General features: G+C 60.6%; 1 protein-coding gene across 1 annotated transcript; it reads right to left on the bottom strand.

The window, feature by feature from the left end:
- Positions 1–15,153: 15,153 nt before the first annotated feature.
- On the bottom strand, positions 15,154–17,605 carry LOC117640055 (fork head domain-containing protein crocodile-like). The gene has a single exon (XM_034376273.1). The coding sequence runs from the start codon at positions 17,427–17,429 to the stop codon at positions 16,254–16,256; it is 1,176 nt and encodes a 391-aa protein (XP_034232164.1). The 5' UTR covers positions 17,430–17,605; the 3' UTR covers positions 15,154–16,253.
- Between the last annotated feature and the right edge of the window lie 3,963 nt (positions 17,606–21,568).

The raw sequence follows: 21,568 nt of genomic DNA, 5'->3' as shown, positions 1-21,568 counted from the left end.
CCGAACGCGTCAGAGAAAGCGATCCTGGACGGTTTACGACTCAGATGCCTGGCCGAACATCCTGCCGTACGGTTGCCGTACCCTGCCAGTGCTGAGGTGTCACAATAAAATATGTCTCCCGCCCCCCGAGGCTTGACGCCTGGAGACGGTCAAGTGACGCAACCGCCCGGCGTGGGACTTGTACCTTTCGGTTCTGCGAAGCTCCCGGAAACCCCAGACACCGGCAACGCCCCCTCGCTCGACCGCCACATGTCCGTGTGTGTGAGGGACATGTGTGAGTGTGTGTGTGTGTCCAAATCTCGCCGCGTCTCTTTCCTCCCAGATCCGAGAATTTCGGCTCCCCCTTTTTAGGGGCGCTTTTTCCTTCGCGGCCTTCACTCTCCGATGCCAGCGATGCCAGCCAGCGAGGCGTCCCCGCGGGGCTGCGGGGGCGCGGGGCTGCGGGGGCGCGGGGCTGCGGGGGCGCGGGGCTGCGGGGGCGCGCCTGACGGCGTGCGCCTGTGCGCTTCAGTTCCCTCCCTTCCCTCCAGCGGTCCGCGGGCTGATTCTCAACTGACGTCACGGTCTCTCTCGCACTCGTGCGCGGCGTTCCGTCGGGGTGCTTGCAGTGCGAGAGAGACAGAGCGACGGACCGCCGTTTAGAACGAGGCTGCTGGTCGATCCAGGAGAGAGATACGCGCCGGCACGGGATTTCCCCCGAAAGTGCCGCCCCCCTTCTTCCTCCACATGTGCCCTGGGGAGGCATAACTCTAGTCCGGCTGCCTGGCTGCCTGGCTGCCTCGCTGCCTCGCTGCCTCGCCGCCCAAGGCGCGCGAAAGGAAAGGCACCAGGCTGCGACGCTGCGACGCACATTTCGACCCCTTTCCTCCGCGACCACCCTCGTTTCTCAACACCACCAACGTTACTGCAGAATGCAGATTCCTGCCTGGCGAGTGCAGATAATGCTTGGAGTGATTGCGTCCTTCGGGCCCCGGCCGTTCGGACCCAGAAGGACCCAGAGGAGGGTCCCATCCGCCTTGATCCTGCCCCGGCCGTAGTCCGGGGTCCAGAGTCCGGGGTCCAGAGTCCGGGCCGAGCCGACACAGTTTCGCTTTTACGCTGGGCAACAGTTGCAGGCGTTTCCCACAGAACAATGCGGACGGCGTTTTGCAGCCACTCTCAACTCGGCTCTCCGCTCGCTCTCCTCTTGCTCGGCGTGACGCGGCGGCGCGGAGGGCAGCCCTCCCTCCCCCTCCCCCCCCCTCCCCCTCTCGCCCGGAGCCCCGCCCGGATACGGCCGCCTCGCCCCCAGCGGTCGCCAGCAGCCAGCCTCCAGCATCCGCCCCGCCGGCGCCGCCAAGATGGCGCGCCAATTTCCAGTCTGTGGTGCTGGCCTCCGGTACCACGGCCACCGAGGCCGGCACCGCGGCCACCGATGCCGGCAGCACGTCGCCGAAGATAACGGTGCGGCTCGCCGCGGCACGGCTTGCGCTGCGCTGCGCGGCGCGACGCGGTGCGGCGGGGGAGGCAGGCGACGGGCCGTGCAGATGTGTGTTTGCTGAGAAAACAGTGTGTTAGCGTGCGGATGGGCGGCGTGGCAAGGCAGGGCGCTTCAAAGGGAGAGAGGGGGGGAGGGGGTAAGGCCCCTCGGTACCGAATAGGGGCTTGGCCTGGATGGCTGGAGGAGGGGAAGGGGTGGTGCGGTATATCGGCCCATCCAGAAGATCCAGGAGGGAGAGGGGGATCTGGAGCCAAGCCCAGCCAAGCCCGGCCCGGCTTTGGAGGCGCCACTGGAGCCACTGGAGCCACTGGAGCACTGGAGTCAGCTTGCTGGAGAAGGGCGGGGCGGGCGGCTGCCTGGCTCTGGGGCCACCTGGAGAACCTGGAGGCGGGGCGCGGCGCGCGGGGCGCGGGGCGAAAGCGGCTGAATGGTTGTTTTGATTTTCATCGTCGGGGCCGTCTTCGTCGGTGACAGCGACAAGTGGCGAGGATTTGTGGCCGAGAGCTGTTCCGCCACGCCCCATGACTTATGGCCGGGGATCTAGGTTATTTACAGGCATGGCGGTTTGATAGGCCGGCGGATTCCCCAGCAACGGCCCAGCGGGACTCCAGGGACGTCCTCCAGGACTCCAGGGACGTCCTGCAGGACTCCAGGGACGTCCTCCAGGACTCCAGGGACGTCCTGCAGGACTCCAGGGACGTCCTGCAGGACTCCAGGGACGTCCTCCAGGACTCCAGGGACGTCCTGCAGGACTCCAGGGACGTCCTGCAGGACTCCAGGGACGTCCTCCAGGACTCCAGTGAGGAAGACGCGATGCGCTTTTCCGCGCTGACGCGGCTGACGCCCCGTGGCCGCGTGGCCGCGCTCCGCTCCGGCAGCCTTTCAATACATTTCGCTATTTTGAGAGCAAACAAAGAAACCCATTAATTAAGAGCTGTGCGCCTCCTCACGGCCTCACGGCCTCACGGGCGGCTAGGCTCCGACTGGCCCGTCCGTGCCGCGCGTCCCCTCCCTTCCCCCCTCCCCTCTCGGTTCATCTCAAGCTTATCAAAATACCCCGCGGCCGGCGGGCGGGGGCAGCGGCAGCCCCGGCAGCCTCGGCAGCGGAGGGCTTACCGCGCGGCAGCAGCGGGGACAGTCTCTCTCTCTCTCTCTCTCTCCCTCTCGCTTCCTCCTTCCTACGCCGCCTCATCTGCATCTCCTTCTTGCCCGAGTCTCGTGCAAAAGCGAGCGGGGCCGCCATGGCGCCGCCATGGGCCGAGCGGAGGGTAATTGAGAAGCTGTAGTACTCGAAAAAAAAAAAGAACAGAAAAGAAAGAGCGGCACCATTTTCACTGCGGCAATTTCCTGCCCCCAGAAGAGGAAAGGACAGCCCGGTTGGCGTCGTCCTCACAGTGTTGCTGGCACTGCCTGCAGGGCCACTGCAGGGCCACGGCCGCCACGGGAAGTGGCGCATCGAGGTGAGCGGTCAAAGGGGCGATGACGGCGCCGCGGTTCGCACTTCCGCCTGGCTTCTGGCACCGCGCGCCACCGCGTTATAACTCAAAACAAAAATTTAGAAAAATTAAAAGTGTTGGGAAATTTTGTTGGGAGCCCTGCGGGCGGGGGCGGGAGCCGAACTTTGGACTTACCCGGAGGAGCACCACCGCCGCTATGCCGCTATCTTTTCCAAGGCAAAGGTATCGAAGGTTAGCGTGGAACAGAAACATAGGTTCAAATCCCAATGCAATTTCTTCATTTTTATTTTTTAAATGAACGTTGACTGGCAATGACGTGGCGCGGTGGTAAGGGGGGGGGGGTGTAAGCCGCGCTCCCACGCGGCCTCGCAGACAGCGCGGCCACCTTGTGTCCTTCGTCCTCACATTCGTCCTCCGCGACTCGAAACTGTCGCCTTTGCAAAGTAATGCGACTAACAGAGGTTAGCGTTCGTCCGAAAGCGGATTACCGCCGGCCGGCGTGTCTGGCGAGTCTGGCGAGACGTCCTCATAGTGTAGGAGTGCAGCAGGTCCGTCCTATCCGCACGGCGACGCGGCGACGCGTGAAAAGTGATTGCTGTCACGGCGCGAGTCTCGCTCGATGGACCAAGGACACGAAGGACGGGCCGGGCATGCAAACTCTTCCGGTCGCCCCGCCCGGATGTGGCAGGAAACGGCATCCTCGACACGCGATTTCACCACATGTGTGTGTCTTGGGGAAGGGTGGGAGCGATCAGCAAAGAAAATTACAGAAAAAATATAATAATTAGTGTCGTGGAGCAAAATAAAACAAATGAAATATAGCACGAAGACACTCTGTGCGTCTCATCAGACAGTTCTGCCACGCTCCCTTGATTTTCTCAACTGACCTTTATAGTACCGTCACCTTTTTAAACAGAATGGCGAATCGAGAGGAGAGAGCAAGAGAGAAAGGCAAAAGAATGAGGCGAAAAAATATTAGGAGATCTGCGACTTACGACGTGGGACATCAATACGCACAGCCGTAGTTCCGGCCGAGCCACGTGTCGCACACGTTCACACAAACACACACACACACACACACACACACACACACACACACACACACACACACACACACACACACACACACACTTCTTTGGCACAATGAGCCTTGCCGGACAGCGGACGAGCACAACTCCGTTTGTGTTCAATTGCCAGTCTATTAGCTGCAGGATTAGGGAGGCTTCCTTCGTGTGTGGCTGCTCCTCCGGCACACTGTCGACACCTCCGGGCCGGGACGGCGTGGCCGAGTGTCCTTCCGGCCGAGGCGACCCGGTCGGCCGGCCCGTCGGTCTTCCGACCGATGAATGAACGAATGAATGAATGAACGAATGAATGAATGATGCACGATGAATGGTCAGCGAGGCGGGCGGCGTACGCACGCATGCACGCACGCATGCACGCAGAGCCACGAAGACGGCCGCTTCGTGACGCAGGCTGCTGCAGGATGCATGACCAGCGAATCCCCCGTGAATGGGATTCCTCAATGAGTCAACGCGTCGATGACGACGGTCACTTCGCCGCTCTGTCTCTCTCGCTCCCGGTCGGGACGCCCCATGAGTGCGAGAGAGACAGCCTGCGGCTTGAATGGAACGCGGGAGGAAGGAAGGATTAAGCACACGCGCCGGCCTGCCGCGTTGTGACAGGTGACTACTCGGCGGGAGAATGAAAATGATACCCACTGATCCATTTTATTTAACGAGACCATTCACCGCGGCGGTGAGCGAGCGAGAGAGAGTGCGAGTGAGAGGGACGAGCCTGAAGCGTCGGCCGGGCAGGGACCTCAACGCCGGGCGCAAAACCAACAGTTCGATCCACGACCGGGATAATCGAAATGAAAGTAACGATCTGTCGAGAATTTAATTTTTTAGGTCAATGTGCACGGGCACGCGCAACCACACTCTCTTTCAAAAGAAATTTGCACATAAAATTATGACGAAAATTAGAATATATATTTTGAAAGTGGCGAGACAGCAGTACAACAGTGTGGGTGGTGCGCGTCGAATATTTGAATATCTGAACGGTCGCTGTTGGTGAGGGTGCGAGAGAGAGAAAGACACAGAGTGGGAGAGAGGGGGGAGCGGTGCGGTTGCGTCGTCGTGTGTGGTGGCTTGATAGCTCGCGGATAGCTTGCCGATAGCCGTCACCACGCCGTCAGCGCGCCGGGCCGGGGAATTAGCAACCGCACACACACAGTGGGGTAATGTAATAATTGAAAGAGGCGCTGAGCTCCGAGGGGATGGGAAAGGGGTGGGGGAGGCTATTGAAGGCTCGCCTTGTGATAACGCGGACAGACGGTGGCGTGGCGAGGCGTGGCGGGGCGCCAAGTGGGTGATGGAGTTCGAGTATCTTCCATCTCCATTCCGACGACACGCCGTCGTCGGCCGAGCCATGCAAATCGAGCCATTCAAGAAGGCGGTGGTGGCGGCTGGGAGCAAAAGCGCGGGTAAAGCACTGCAAAAAAGGCGGGAGTTTCGTTTTCGAATTTGAATTTTTGCCGTAATTATGACGTGGCGCTGTCGTGGCGTTTTGTTTGATGCCTCGTGGCCAGCATGGCCGTGCCATGACTGCCATGGCACAGGCGGGGCCAGCAGTTGGTTCGACCGGTCCTGGATAGCGGGGAGGAAGGGGGGGGGGAGGGGGTTCGTTCTAGTCGGTTTGTTATTGTTGGCGTCACTCAACTGTCAGTTGCTCAGTACGCGGAGGGTTGAGTCGTATTGGGCGGTCTGCGGGCCATGCCACGGCCATGCCACGGCCATGCCTCGGTGCTGATGAGCATAGGGGGTCGCGGCGACGACGCCGAGCCCTGGCCAGTCGCTGTCTCTCTCGCACCCCCACGGGACGCCCCATGAGTGCGAGAGGGACAAGAGCGGAATCGGTCTGCTGTGGCCAAGCCGGCCAGGAAAACCCTTCTCGCTACCCTGTCGCCACTCTGGCGACAATGGCCTCCTGTCCTGTCCTGGCCCGTCCACTCCACTGCATTGCCGGCCCTGCTTTGCGAGACTGTACACACCGTATTTCAGGCCGCGTTAAATCGTTTAAATCGTTTGAATCGTTTGAAGCGCCGCTTTGAGGGCCGCTTCCTTCCGCGGGCGTTCTCCCGCCCCGCTGGTTGGGGCAGCGAGGGCATCCACGGCCAGGGCCATTGCATGGGGCAGTCAGGAGGCATTGCACACGTTGCACACCCTCTCGAATAAATGTCCGGCCGGCCGATTTGTGGCCGAAGTGTTTCCCTTCCAGGCCGTGAAGCGGCTGGCCGGCTGGGCCGCTGGGCACACAAACAACGCATTTCGACTAACGCGGTCCCGGGTTCGAATACCCGCGGCGGCCGTTTGGTTTAAAAGGAGCATTGCACCTCGCCTTTCGAATGGGGTTACCCCCCTGCGCACCACACGCCAAACCTGACAGACAGACGGACAGACAGACAGACAGACGGACACGCACACACACGCAGCAGGGATGATCCCTCCGTCATTGTCCGCGGATTATACCCCTAAGGTAGTGTTTGATACACTAACTAGCATCGCTTCGACAATGCCGCAAAGGGTGCGCCTTTATTTAACGAAAAAAATAAAATCCCGTGCGAGCTTTCTCTTTTCTTACCTTCTCGTTTTATATTGAGTCCGATTGCCTTCTCTGCGGGGCGAGGGCTGTGCCCGCCCAAGCCCCATAGAACGCGGGGTGGCCTTTTCGTATCTTCCCATCCACAAATCCAACGTCGGCGGCACGGCACTGCTGAAAAAACGGAGACGGAGCGGCAACAGTCCCCGAACAGTCCGCAGTGATGCTGGAGGAGGAGAAGATGGTGAGGACGGTGCAGCAGTACGTGAACGGTGACGGATTCGGGGACCACCCACGGCACGCAGCGCACCGCAGCGTGCACATACGTAGGCCCGGCCGTGTGTACAGAGCTTGAGTGACTCGGGGGTTGGGCCGCGCGGGCCCCCGCCACCCCACGCCCCGCCACGCCCGGTGCCTTCGCATGACAGGCCTCCGTCAACTCGGCCAACGCACGGGCAGCTTCCTTGTTCTTCCTCATAGCCCAGCCGGCGGAGGGAGAGGGGATAGACCTCCCCCCTGTACCGATAGCTTTGATTGCATAATTTGATCGCGGCGAAAAAGGAGCGCCGCCACGCGGGGGCCCCTTGGGGGCGGCCAGGGAGGGGGGCGGGCAGCGAGGAGGTGTTTCAATTCAATCGTGTTTACCTGACCCACCTCCGGGGGTCGGATCTCGGGTCGACGGGATGGTGGCGGCAGTGTGGCGGCAGTGTGGCGGTAGCCGCGGCTGTCCTGTGGCGGTAGCTCGGGGAAAAGTGTCAACAAGACAGCGTGACCGCGGTCAGGGACGGCGCGGCGCGGGGCGGCGCGGGGCGCGGAAAGGTCCCAACCCTACTGCCGGCGTTGCGTGCCGCTAGCGTGCCGCCTGCGTTCGGCCACAAGCAGTGGCCGTGTACCGTGAGCCCGACGTCTTGTGTGTGTTTTCCCTCACAACAGATTCACTTACAGCCCCCCGCCTCGCCGCGCCCCTTCGCACGGCGGACGCCGCGAGGCCCCGTCCCCCCCCCTCCCCGCCAGCCCTCCGCGCCCATCAGATAGTCACGCGGCGAGTCGAACCGCAGGTGGCGGCGGTCACACCTGATTGGCTGCCGATATCGGCCAATAGTGCCCGCCGTCGTCAATGCAAGTCGGCGGAAAATCGCGGAAAACTCGGAGGCGGAGTGGTTGCGCGGCGCCCCGGCTGAGGATCCACGAGTCCACGCGCGAGGGCCTCGGCAGGAGATTGAGCAACGCAGGGAGGGGGCCGATATACAGGTGGCCCGCATCACAGCCAGGGCGACTCCGAAGCCCCCTCGGCCCCAAACGCCCCAAACGCCTCAAAGAGCAAGGGGAGGCTCCCGGGTAGGGGACTTGAGCTCCACGCCGCCGCCGTGCTCGGCCCCGGGCCCCAGGCCCCAGGCCTCGGCCCAAGCTCTGCCGAATTCCACCACGATCCCCTTCCTCGGCGAGGTTCGTCCCGGGCTGCGCGGTGCCGCCACCACGCCGAGCACCGCGAGGTGAACCACACCGCCGCCAGCCTTTCCGCCACAGGCTGCGCGACGCGGTGCGACGCGGTGCGCCACGCAGCGTTATTTCTGGCCACAACGGTCGCAGCGACGCGTGGAAAAAGAGAGAGCGAGACAGAGAGCGAAAAAAAAAGAGGAAGAGGAAGAACGGCGCGGCTACCTGCCGCCGCCACCGCGCGCGATCAACTAACTTTTCTGAAATATCTTTATCGACGCCGTGGCCGCGACCTCGGCGTCGTCGTCGGCCACCTTTTTTGCCGCCGGGTCGTCCGTCGCCGCGCCGCGTGCCTCCGCGGGGGCGTCTGGGGGCGTCGCGGCGCGGCATGCCGCCCAGGTCGACGCCGAGCAGGGTGACGCCGCGTCTGACCCGCGGGGCCATGTTTGGCGTCGTTCATCAATGGGGCCCTAATCCAGCCAGCCCTCCGCCAGCCCTCCCCGTCGCGTCGCGCCAAGCGCTTTCTTTTTACGGCCTCCACCCCCGTTCCCGTTCCAGTTCCCGTTCCCCTTCCCGTTCCCGTTCTCCCATTCCGACCCGACCTTTTCCAGCGGCGCAACGATCCACCTCCGTTGCTTTCGCCACATTCATCAGTTTGCGGAACGCAAAACGGAAAAACCGCCGCCGGCTCGCGAACCGAACCGAGGCCGGCGGCGGCGCCAGGTAACCGACGACGGAAAATAAAATAGATAAAAATGTTTGGACCGCGACATGATGGATGCGGACAACACGCATAAAGCACGCGGTGACGACGTCACGACGACGCTGTAAATTATCGGAACATGATTTAGCGGCGGACAAACACCGACCGACGCCGCGACGCGCCGCGATGTGTCGGAACGCACTTAGCGCCCAAGCGCCGCCGCGGCGACGAGGATCTTGGAGGCGACGCAGTTGGCAGTGTCGCGCGCTGCGCGGACTCGGTCCGGACACTCTGTCTCTCTCGCACCCGTGCGGTGTCTCGTAGGGGTGCGAGAGAGACAGAGCGACGTGGGGCACCCCCCGCGGGGGAGGGTGGGGGGCAGGGCCGGAACCCTCGCGCGACACGTCAAGGGGCTCCCTTACTCCTCGCGGATGGGCCGTCCAAGAGGAAGAGACAAACGGATCGTCGCCCCCCTCCCCCTTTTCAGGGGGAGGGGGCGGAGGCAGAGGGCGTAAAAGTAGTAATCTGTCAACAATTTGTCGTGAGGACGGGCCCGCTGCGCTGAGCCCCAGGCTGCCCCGGCCCCAGCAGGCAGCGGCTGTGGATTCTCTGCTTTCATTCTCCGCCTGCCTTCTGGGGATCGGCCGTGGGGCGCGGCGCGTAGCGCGGCGTAGCGCTCACGCTTGTGATTCGGAAACGAGAAAAAAAGAGGTTTACAGAACTGCACCGAGGCCAAAACGTCTGGAGGTGAAACGGGACTGGGTTCGCCTTACGAAGGAGCCGAAAAAATGTAGCTGACTCTTTGAGGGGGTTTGAACCCGGACTTTCAAACTAGGAAACTGACCCTCTTGACCACTCGGCTGACCCACCCCAGCGCCTTGTTTTACATCCCGAAATCGGCATCGCGGCCTGCAGCGTGCGCGCGGCGCGTGGCTCGATGCGTGGAGTCCTCGCCAGCACCATTAGGGTCCGCGTTATGATGGATGCGGCCCCGCCGTGCCCCGCCGTGCCCCGACAGCCCCATGGGCTGCCCCACGGCGGGCGCGGGGCGCGCCACGAAACCCAAGCCGGCGCGTTAACCGACATCCAGTCAAGCAAGACGTCACCCCTGACAAATTAGCCCTTCCCTTTCGCTCAGGACGCGTGCGGCACGGCACGCCACGCCCGGGCACGACACAGCACGGCCCTTTCGACTTGCGTCACTGAGTATCTACCGCGGTGGTGCCGGACAATCTGTCCGGGACCCTAGACGGCGCTGATGGCGCGGCACGGCGCCTGGAGGGCGGGCACTCCCGCTGCACAGCCGAGTCCCAGTGTTGCCTACCCGCCGGGCGTCGTCGCCTCTCCCTTTTGCCATGCTTTTGCAGTGTGCGATGGCGGGGCGGGGCGTGGGCCCCGAGCGCGGCTCCGCGACTCCGCGGCTGGGTGGTTGGGCCGTGGTGGGGCGGGCGGGGCGTTCTGTTGGCGCCCTGGAACGCTGGGGCGCTGGAACCGGGTGCAGATCAATACCGGGGTGTCAGCCTCGCAGCCGTCCATTGCAGCCGAGCCAACCACAACGCCAGCAACGCCGGCGACAGCGCCACGCCGACGAGCTCTCCGACCGGTACTCGAAACCGGGTTCGGCGAGATGTGTCCAATTTGCGTTCGAGTGGTCGGGGGCGGGGAGGCAAAGAGTGAGAGCGAGAGGGAGTTTTAAGGGGAGCGAGAGAGTGAGAGAGAGAGAGGGAGGGACAAGGGGAGGCGCGGCTCGTCCCGTTCTCACGCCTGCAGCAATAATACACTGTGTCGAGCGTGTGGCTGTGCGGATAGACAAAAGTAATTTGTTCTCTCTCTCTCTCTCTCTCTCTCTCTCTCTCTCTCTCTCTCTCTCTCTCTCTCTCTCTCTCTCTCCCCCTCCCTCCTCCATGGCCCCGCCACCGCCTCCCCGGTCTGGGCGAGCGGGCGAGCAAAGCGAGAAGTGACACAATGTTTGATATGCTAATGGAGCCATGGCATTATCGCAATTCAAACCACAGCACGGCATCGCCCGCCTCGCAGTGCTGCAGCCGCCACCAAGGCCGCCTGCATCATTCAAAAACGAGACTCAATTAAATTTTCTCCTCTTTTCACGGGCAAAGGGTGGCGTTCAAAATGCCGACGCTCATTTTCAGTCTGGTCTAAATTATGACAGGATTGTAGAGAAGTTACGCGTCTGCCGCGTAAACAATCGACCGAACCTTGAAAACCGATTCCATTCGGAGAAGGACTGTGAAACGGCACGCCGGGGAAAGTCCGTTTTATGAACGGATTTGTTAACGCCCGGTTCCGTGAACGGCTTTATTGGGGGCTGCGCCGCTGCGCCTCGGCCTCGCCCCGGGGCCTACACCGTACACCGCGGATCGAAGGGCACAGCGCGCTCCAGGGCGGGGTGGGGCGGGGGGGGGGGGGGGGGCGGCCTCCGATTCCTGGAAAATCTATTCTGGCCACGCGCGGGCCACGGCGGCAGCGGCCATATCCAGCGCCAGCAGCAGCCGGAAGCGTCGTCGGACAGGACGAGCTTTGCGTCCTTGACAGAACTCCGTCGTCGGCGCAGACAAACTATCGGCTCGCTGGACGTGGCGATGAAGTCCCCTACGCTTGCCGCCCCCGCCGCCCCCTTTCCAGCCCCCCGCCCCCGCCCCTGGGCTGTGCAGCACGGCTGGGCGCCTGCGCTCAAGGCAGGCGTTCTTCCCCGAAGACGGCGCGGTCCACCGGCAGGACCTTCATCTTCACGCTCGGCAGTCCTGAGGGCGTTGCTGCCGCTACGCCGGAAAAAATATGTGAAAACAAATTGTTTTTCAGTCGGGAATTTTTCTCGACTTGGCGGTAATTGTGCGTGGTTCTCTTTTTCCTCCGCTCTTTTTTGTGCGAGTTTCTTCGCTGCCGCTGCTCGCTTCGTTTGGGCGGCGCGCGGCGCAGGCGGAGCAGGCACGCCAAATTTGCCGCGTTTACGTGTGTGCTGCGCGCTGGCGCTGCGCGGGTTTATGCTGCTCCGCCACGTTTGCACGCCTGCCTCGCCTGCCTCGGCCTGCCGCCAGTCAAAGACGTCTGCCCCCTTTCATCTGTCATAAGGAGGCGTCGCGCCGTTTCGTCACTTAATTTCGCCTCCCCCCCGACTTTCCCCGGCCCCGCGGCCCCGGCCGCCACCAGGACGGCGATGACGGGTGACGGCGACGTCAACCGCCTCATGACCCGCAGCAGCGCGCCGACAGAGAATCGCCATGTCCGAACGAGACGCGGGACATCCATTATTCCCCCCGCGCGTCGTGACACCCGTGCAGCGTGCGCGCGTGGTGGCCGCGTGGTCAGCGGGGTCGCCCCGCACGACATGGATCCCGGGTTCGACTCCCGGCCGGTGCAGCTTTTTTTTCTTTCCGTATTTTGTGCCACCGTACGTAGGGGCGCAGGGGCGGCGCAGGGGGGTGGGTGTGGTGGTCTGGACCGGCAGTCACAGGAATAACATTAACATGTTGCAGCGTGTGGGGGGAGGGGGAGGGGCGGCCACATCCAAACAAACACCGTGGTGGCTTGCTGCCGCTTGCTTCTGCCGTAACGAGGCGTAACGCGCGGCTAGCGGGCTGATTCGAGCGGCGATGTCTCTCTCTCTCTCTCGCGCTCGCGGGGCGTCACGCGAGGGTGCGAGAGAGACAGACAGCGACTGACGGTGTGCCGCGCTCCTTTCCAGGAAATGAAAAACTATACTCGATCGGGGTCGGTCGTTTTCGTCAATCTGTCTCTCTCGTACTCGTGGGTCTGCCGCAGGGTGCGAGAGAGAGAGAGACAGCCGGAGGTGTCGCGGCGGCCGGTGCGCGGTGTCCGGTGCGACGCGCTGGCCGGCCAGCCAAAGACGCCCCGGGGCGCGGGATATTCAAATGGGCCGAAGTGGCGATGCGCGCGCCGCGCTGGACGCCCACTGGCAGTGCTGGCAGTGTGGTGGCCGCCTGCACATGCAGCGCCGCAGTCGGTAATCGACGCCCCGGGCTTGCATATCGACAGACGGACCGACGGACAGACAGACCGAGGGCGGACAGACAGGAAGGGGGCTCGCGGACGCGCAGCAGGGCGTCCCCGCCGCGTCCCGGCGCGTCCCCGCCGCCACTGCAGACTGACTGGCAGTCGTCGCTCTGTCTCCCTCACACCTGCCCGGAACGCCCCACGAGTGCGAGAGAGACAGAACGACGCTCGGCCCGCCGCGCGCGCCGCGCACGTGCTGCCAACCAAGCGGTCCCGCGTTGTGTTTGTAAAGTGCTCGCGCTAATTGCCCGCAATCACGGTGTGGTGACGGTGACGTCACGGCGACGTCACCGGAATGCCGCCAGGAACGCGGAGCACGCCGAGCACGCCGTCAAAGCGCCCCGCCGACAGTGTCGCGCCGGCTGTTTCGCGCCACATATGTCGCAATTTTTTTGTTGCTGTGAAAACTTTCTGTAGTTTGTTTCACAGTTTTTCCCCTCCGGACGAGTGCGAGATTTCAAGAAACGGTTTTTCGGCTGTGTGTATTTGAATCTCGCCTGTTGTACGCACGCGGTGCGGCACAATGTAGCTGTCCTGCAGTCCGTAAACACCAGCAGGCAGAGTAGGCAGGCCCCTCGGCCGCCGGCACCGCTCCCCTTCCGCGGGTAGCGCGATGGCTGGCGATGGCTGGCGATGGCTCCCCGGGGACTCGTACGTCTCTCACCTGCAGAAAACGCAGCGCTACCCTCAAAAAAAAAAAATCTCATCAAAAAAAAAAGAACGGTCGCTCCTGTCACCAGCACTGATTTTTTCTTCGCCGCGCAGCTTTACTGTGAAAATTTCGGCTGCCTTTTTTATGACAATTTCAAGGCTAATTTTCGCTCACGAGAACATCGAAATTTGATGACATTACTGTCGCACCCATGATGAAAATGTCATCAATTTGTGATTAAACTGCCATCATTTGAAAGGGATGAAAATGTCATGCTCTGTACTGATTCTGTCAGAAAGGGACTACAAATTTCTGCGCAGTGTGCGAGTTAGTGGGTCGTGTCACTTGAGTAAAATCCGAGTTGCTCGCAATTCACGACGCAGATGGCGGCTGGCAGCAGCGGCCACCCCGCGAAGCGCGAAGCCTCGCCGGCCGTGTCCGACGAGCCTGCAGCTGTCAGCGTGACACTTGCTTGGCTTGCTCGCGCCGCAGTTGCATCTGATGCATCTCTGGGGTGCATGCAGCCGGGTGCATGGCGCGCCTAGAGACCCGGGAGCACCGCCCAGTCTCTCCGCACCTTTCCCTCCCAGCGATGATGGAATACAGGCCCCAAGCCGTACTATCACACTGTGGGAGAGAAGCCGTAGCGAGGCGAATCGGGGTAAACACTTTGGGGCACACAGCGAGAAGAGTTCCCCGAAGGATTGAGTTTGCGGCGCCGACGCCCACCTCCCGCGGCCCGCAGATTAAAAAGAACAACACTTTGCGGTAATCAGATCAGCGGGCAAAGTTGAGGAGCAGTTTGCGTTTTTCTTTCCTTCGTTAATTCATTCCCCGCCAATGAAAGAAAACTCCGGCAGATTAGCGCCGCCACTGGAAGATAAAGAAGTCGAGAAGCAGCTCGAGCAGTCAATACTGCCTAATTGTCCCTAAAAACCGAGCGTCGGTACAACCCTAGCCGGCTAAACCGAGCGTTTATACCGCAGTTAGTCTGTCACCCGGCAGGGGGCGCGGCGCGCGCCGCTCTCCAACGCGATGACGGCCCCCGAGGCACTTTTCACCTCGTAACACTATTCCCAGGCCCGATGTAGACCCAACTTCGGCCAACTTACGGGAAAACGATGATCTATTTCAGGACTCTCTGGCATGGAGAGAGTCGGCCGCGGGGCCTGATTCAGGTTTCGAGTCGTGGAGACGTTTGCGCGGTTTCGGGTCGGACGCAGCGGAGTGGGTGAAGCCACCCCAAGGCTGCTAGTTGAACCCCTAACTTGAAACTTGAACATGTTGTACCTACACTATAGTTCGGCCCGCCTCGCGAGGCTCCCATAAGAAGCGACGCGGAATCAAAAGTTAAACTGAGTGAGTACAGGCCGAGCCAAAAAGCCCCGCCGCCTTTATAATAGCTGGCGTGTGCGCAGGCCGCAGGCTGAGACGCCCTTTGTAAACATCGACTCCGCGTGCTCCACGGCGTGCCCCGCGTTCAGCGTGTTTTGTTAAAGAAGGAAACCACAAAGATAAACACGCACAGCCCCGGCGGAGCGAGCGAGAGCGAGCGAGAGCGCATGCCACCCAAAGCGTAAATAGTTAGTCGTGCGAACATTGGCACACTTTTCAGGTGGCCCCAGACAATATCTCCCTTGGAAGTTTTGGTCAGCTTTCGTTCTTCGTGATGATGCAAAAAAAAAAGTGTGATTTGTGACTAACCGATGGATGGTTTTTTAAATGTACACATATTTGAAATACAATGAATATATTTTCTCATTATTTTTTGTATCTAAAACTGTTCACACATTCTTATATACACAGCTATGACAGTTATAACAATCAGGTATTTTTTTCCCATTGAGGCAAAAGAAAGAATGATCCCTACAGGTGAAAATTAATCATCTTCCATTATCAGTTTATACATAAAACCCCACAAGTCACTGGTCATTCCCCATATATAAATTATCTATACTTACTCTCACACATAAATACTATCTTATATGTTACCTAGAAATTCAAATTCTAGACAACTGAAATCACAGGTTTCACCCAACTCGCGTTAATATTGCGGTCGAGACCAAATAAACTAATAGTTGATTAAGAAAGCTTAACAATTAAAAACGACGCAAATTAAATGCAACAGTCCTGCGCATTTGTTCGGAAAGATCTTGAATCGGGTACGGAGGAAATGAAGCGACACTTTCGAATCGCGGTACAAATTCGCGATGTTCTCAAGTTCTGAAAGTTTTGGCGCAAAATCTTTCCAAACAAATCGAGCATTTAATCGTTGGCGTCAAAAGAGAGACGAGGACACACAAACCCCCACTCCGTTTTATCACAATAAGAGCGACTGCAGCCTAGCTACACCGCTGTGGAAAGCCAGCGAAAAGGAGATAACAACAGAAAATGCACTTTAATTCCAGGAGCTCAGACTGACCCAATTGTTGAATTACTTGAATCGTTTGACAGTCTTTTTCGTGACTCAGAGATACAGTGGCTCAACAGGCTCACACGACACTAGCATCATTTTTCGAACTCAAGAGACAACTGTCACAGGTGGACCCAAAAAACAAAGGGTGCACAAAGACTGAAAAAATGTAAACATTGGAGATATTTTCAATAAGTACGGTTCGTTGAAAATTAAGGTACACTCAATCCAGAAAAGCAAAAACAATTTGCGAGCTTTGATTAACGCCTCCCCCGTAACAACAAGAACATCAACAACACTGCACTTTGGTGAGATTCACTGGATAAAACAATAACAACAACAACCCTCGTGATAATATTGCCGCGACGTTTTTTGGAATGAATGAGTTCAAAGATCCGCGTCCACCGACTTTCCAGAGGTAACCTTTTCGCACATCGCGGACGATGGCCGCGCGACAGCGAGAAAAGCCGAGAGTTGGCCTAGTACTTGGCGGTGCCGCAGTCCTGCTGGTAGTACACGTGCTGCTGGTGGTGCTGGTGGTGGGACACCGGGTGCGAGTGCGGGTGCGGCGTCTGGTGGCCCTGGTGGCCGACGCCGAGCTGGCAGCTCGGGTTGTGGCCGTCGTACATGGACGCGGTGTCCGGCGAGGCGGCGGCCTCCGGCGGCGTGACGGGCGTGTACCAGGCGTGCGCGTGGCGCGCGAATTGCTGCTGGCCCAGCACGTCCTCCTGCTGCTGGTGGAGTACCTGCTGGTGGTGGTGCGCGGCGGGGTGCGCGGCGGGGTGCTGGTACTGCGCGCAGTGGTACGGGTAGCGCGCGTAGCCGGGCTGCGGCGTGGCGCTCAGCGTGTCGAAGCCGGGGCCCACGATGACCCCCGCGGCCGCGCCGCCCGGCCCGCCCGGCCCGCCGTCCAGGGCCGCGGGGTCCAGCGCGTGCTGCGGCGCCTGCTGCACGTCGGCCAGGATGGCGGGCGGCGGCTTGACGTCCTGGTGCAGGTACTTGCAGGCGCTCAGGTGGTCCCCGGAGGACGACAGCGGCTCCCGCTTGAGCGGCTTGCAGTCCTTGCTGGCCAGCTTGTCCTCCTTGTCCTGCTTGACGGGCTGCTGCTGCTGCGGCGGCGCCCCGCCCACCTGCATCTGCCGCTTGAGCGCCTCCTCCTTCTCCTTGAGGGCGTCCTTCTTCTTGAACCGCCGGCGGCGGCGCAGGTACGAGCCGTTGTCGAACATGTTGTACGAGTCCGGGTCCAGCGCCCAGTAGCTGCCCTTGCCGGGCTTCTTGTCGTCGCGCGGCACCTTCACGAAGCACTCGTTGAGGCTCAGGTTGTGCCGGATCGAGTTCTGCCAGCCCTGCTTGTTGTCGCGGTAGTACGGGAAGCGCTCCATGATGAACTGGTAGATGCCGTTGAGGGTGATGCGCTTCTCGGGCTGGTGCTGGATGGCCATGGCGATGAGCGCGATGTACGAGTAGGGCGGCTTCACCATGTCCTTGTGCGGCATCTGCTGCGGGTACCCCGAGTACCCGTACCGCGTGTACTGGTCGTACGGGTAGGAGCCGATGGCCCCGGACACCGAGATGCCGCCCACGCCCATGCCGGACATGCCCTGGTGGCCAGACATGCGGTAGTAAACGTTCTGGTCGCCGAACAGGGTCTGCATGGTGGAGCGCGGCACTAACTCATCTTCATCACAACACAACACTGCACTGCACTGGTTCACCACTCGGCCGACACTCGGGCCGACTCCTGCGCGGCTGCAGCACGGCGCCCTGCACTGCCACTGCGCTCGCGACGTCACGAAGGCCGTGCCCGTGCACCGACCAGCCCCGACCGGGTTTGTTTCCTTTCGCTACAAAGACTCACAATCCAGTGAAAACAAGCCTGGCTGCGAGGGGGCTCGCACCGTCGGCCGCTCGGGCGTCGGCCGAGCCGAGCGGCCCCGAGCGGGGAAGCTCCGCGCCGAGCGCCGCCATTGGTCGGCCGCGACCCCCACCCCACCGTAGGGCCGCCCCACCCCGCGCTCGGCCCCGCCCCCGGCCGGCCGACGTCCCCGCCACCCCCGGCCACCCCCCACCTCCGCCTGCTCGTCCTGGACCCGGAGGGACTCGGAGGGACGCGGGGCGGCTTTCCAAGGGCGAGAAAAACCAACAGCATGATTTGCGCCTAATTACGAGCGGGCACGTGAGGCCGTGCGGGGAAGGCGAAGACCCTCAGCGCCGCGCCCAGGACGAGGCCGCGGCGCTTGCCTTGTCGCAGTACTCCCATCGCCGCAGCTCCACAAGACCGCGCCCTGCTGTCTGTCCTGCGCGACTCCACAGAGACGTCCGCGGACCTGGCGCCGCGCCTCCGGACCACCTCCAAGACTGCCGTGCTGCTGTGACACACGAGACGTGACGACGTCGCCGGCTGGAAGGTCTCCGAGGCGCGGGGCTTCGGGGCCCCGCAGGGCCGAAGGTGAATGAGACGCTGAGCGCGGCTGTGTTGACTTAGGGATACGCGTGACAGGCAGCGAGCAGCACAGCAGTCCAGGGAAAGGCGGTTGGAGCAGACTTACGGTGGAGTGGAGCGCACGTGGCAGCGTTCGGCTAATCGCGTCGCTTTTGTTTTTCCTGCACACGCGTGTGGAAAACGTGCCGGAGCGAGGTTCGAATCCTCCCTCTGGTCAAGCATTTTTCGCGGTGGCTCGGCTGCTGGAGCGTCGGCTGGGGGCCTCCGATTCGATTCCAGGCACGGGAGGGCGACGCCGGGGGCTGGCGGAAAACCGGGAAAGCGGGCCGAAAGCCTCAGAGAACGAAGCCGGCGTCGTATAGATGGTGAGAATTTAACGGAAGGCGAGCGAGAAAGGGGTGGGGGAGGGGAGAGGGATGGAGGGGGGAGGATGAGCTTTGGGGATGAAGTTGGATTCACTCTGCGGTCGGGCGGCTCAGGCGAGAAGCGTGATGGCTGCTTTGAGTCGCGCCGCTTCGCTGCCGGAAAAAAAGCAGAGCGAAAAAAAAATGCCGCGTTCCCCCCTTGCGCGCCGGAGTTTTTCAGGAGTACACTGCCAAAAAGTTAAAAAGTTGATTTTGAAAAAAAAAAACGTTAACGCTAACGCTAACGTGAAAGCAGATGATACTTATGAGAATGTTTATTGAAATGTATGAATGTGACATTTTGTCTCTTTCTTTCAAAGAGTAAACACTCGGAACTCTTTTTTTGACAAATTTCCTACACATGGTAATTCATGAAAATGTCAATTTTAGTATAACTTTTGAATATCCTAACGTGCCATTGTTTTGCGTTAAACATGTTCGCAATGACGGTGGGACACTCATATGTCCGATACCACTTGTGTTGGGTATCATTTTCGTTGTTTCAACGCGAGGATGCACAATTTGGTGGCTAATCACATAAATACTCAATACCCGTAAAAGTTGTGTTCGGTACTAGGGCAATGCGCCTTGCGGCCTGCGGCGTGTCAGCCACATCTCCAAGCGGGGCCGGCCGGCCGGCGCGCCACCCGCACCCGACCTCAAGATAGATAAGCAAGAGTTGCGCCTGCCGCGCCGCTTCTCGAGAGGGGCAGGGGTTCGGGGGGCGCTGCACTACGCGTTCTACGCACTCAAGGCTCAAGTGCGTGTGTGTGTAGACTGCTGCGGGGCGTGGCGGGGCGCGGCGGGACGTGGCGTCTCGGCAAGGGAATGGGCGAGGTGGGCAGCTACGCGATGCGTGCTAGCAGCGCCTCGTGACGACGCGCAACGCGAGAGACGCACTTCTTGAGTACTAGAGAGCTGGGTGTCGAGGTCATACGACGCGCGCGCAACCCGAGCCCCCGCAGCCGCCCCGATTCATGGTGCGGCGCGCGGCACGGCGCGGCGCGGCGCGGCGCGGCGCGGCAGACTGCGGGCCCTCCGCTCATAATCTTCTAACTAACGCTCAACTGTTTTTTAAAACTAATTTAATTCATCATTTTTTGTAGAGTAAAAATTATATGTGGCCAATTAGGTCAGTTGCAGTTGCCCGGACATAATGATTTTCAACAGAAACGTTGCCACTGGCTGTCACGCGTGGGGGATTCGGTTGCCAGGCAAATCGTCGTGCAAATAACTCAATAAATGTTTGCTGCCCCCGGGCCTGCCGCTTTGCAGCAGGGGTGGCGGGGCGTGGCGGGGCGTGGCGGGGCGTGGCGGGGCGTGGCGGGGCGTGGCTACCAGACTGGCAGTGCTACAGTGCCGCGGCCCGGGCGACGAAACACTAGTGTCAGCAGAGAGGGGTGCAGGTAAAGTACACATGCACCTACGCTAATATGTTTGCTCAGATAATAGGTCTAATCTACGGCGGGCACCCCGCCAGTGTGTGCGCGCGGAACGCGTGGACAACTATCAACTTTCCATTTCTCCGCCGAGCAGCCAATACAAACCCTACAAACGCTACAAACCCCGGCGGAACAACATTTTAAACTAAACAAGGTCGTTGATATTCATCTGTTTGCTTCCTCGCAGGAAAACAAGCTTGGCGTTTTGCGGTTCGCGTTGCGCCGCTTGGCGCTCGGCGTGTCACAGTGTCACGAGACGGTTTACGCGGTTTATTGAACGACGTTTTGACTGGGCGGTGGCGGCACTGCGACGATCGCGGCCTGTCTTTTTTCTATTTTTGCGTCTGAGTACATAAATGTATCATCTGCTGGAAAAAACTTCTTTCTGTAACTGAGCGACAGCACTGGCAATCGCGGTAGTTTGAGGCGAACTTGCAGTGTGCACGCAGTTCACAGGCGGCCGCGGCGGCGGGGTGTATTGCAGTGCGTATTTCACCCCTCGCGGTGCTCGCGGCGGTCGCGGAGCACCACAAGTACCTCTTGAGCGCGGTCGCCCTCGCGGCCCGCGGCCTCCTCCCTTCCCCCACTCCGCCGCGCCGCGTAGCCGCGCGCGGCCTCGCGGCGCCCAATGGGATGCGGCGTCGCCGCGCGGCCCCGCCCCGTTCGCACCTCGGCGCCGCGACGCCACGCCGCCGACGCGCCTCTGGAGCGGCCGCCGCCGCCACCCCCACCCAGGCCGGGCCGCCAAGGCCCCGCACGCCTCGGACCGGACTGACATACTTTGAGGATATCGCACTGTCTGAGAGGAGCATGCAAAACACAAAATCTTCGTCAGATAAAAATTTTAAAATTGTAATCAAGAAAGTGTTGAAACTGTTCAAGTTTTAAAGTTGAGAAACTATGCTGCTTTTGGAGCGTTGAAAGCGAAGAATAAAACACAGACTAAGAAACAGACACAGACACACATACACACACACACAAGCACACACTCACGTATCGCATGAGACCGAGCGAGAGCGCCACAGCCCCCTCCCCTCCCCCCGGTAAATTCGCTTACCCTCCCCCAGGGCCGCGCCTGCCGCCTGATGCTCCCTTTTCAAATCTTTTTTCCTCGACGTCCTCTCTCTCTCTTCGCCGCGCGCGCCCGGCCGACGGATTCGCGCGCCGCTCCACCCCACCAACCCCCAGATAGAAAAGGAAATTGTTTTTAATATAAACTTACCTCCGGTTTGTTATTCCGAGTGAGCTCACCAGTCAGCCGCGGTGGAGGGTTGGAAGCGGGGGGAGGGGGACGAGGGGAGGGGAGGGGGAGGGGGAGCGGCCCCGGACGAATTGGCAGCGCATTGCGCACTCTTGCGGCTGCCAGCTAAGTAATCCGGTCGGATAGAAGGCCGTGTGATTAGAGGACCAAAGCCTTTCCAAATCCCCTTCGTTCTATCTTCTATCCTCGTCGCCGTCCTTCCCTTCTAGCGGCCGAGGGAGCGAGATAGACGGACGGGCGGACG

Source organism: Thrips palmi, unplaced genomic scaffold (genome assembly GCF_012932325.1).
Source record: "Thrips palmi isolate BJ-2018 unplaced genomic scaffold, TpBJ-2018v1 HiC_scaffold_12, whole genome shotgun sequence".
Classification (NCBI taxonomy): Eukaryota; Metazoa; Arthropoda; class Insecta; order Thysanoptera; family Thripidae; genus Thrips; species Thrips palmi.
The sequence above is the reverse complement of the archived record's forward strand: the minus strand, read 5'-3'. Positions and strand labels throughout refer to the sequence as shown.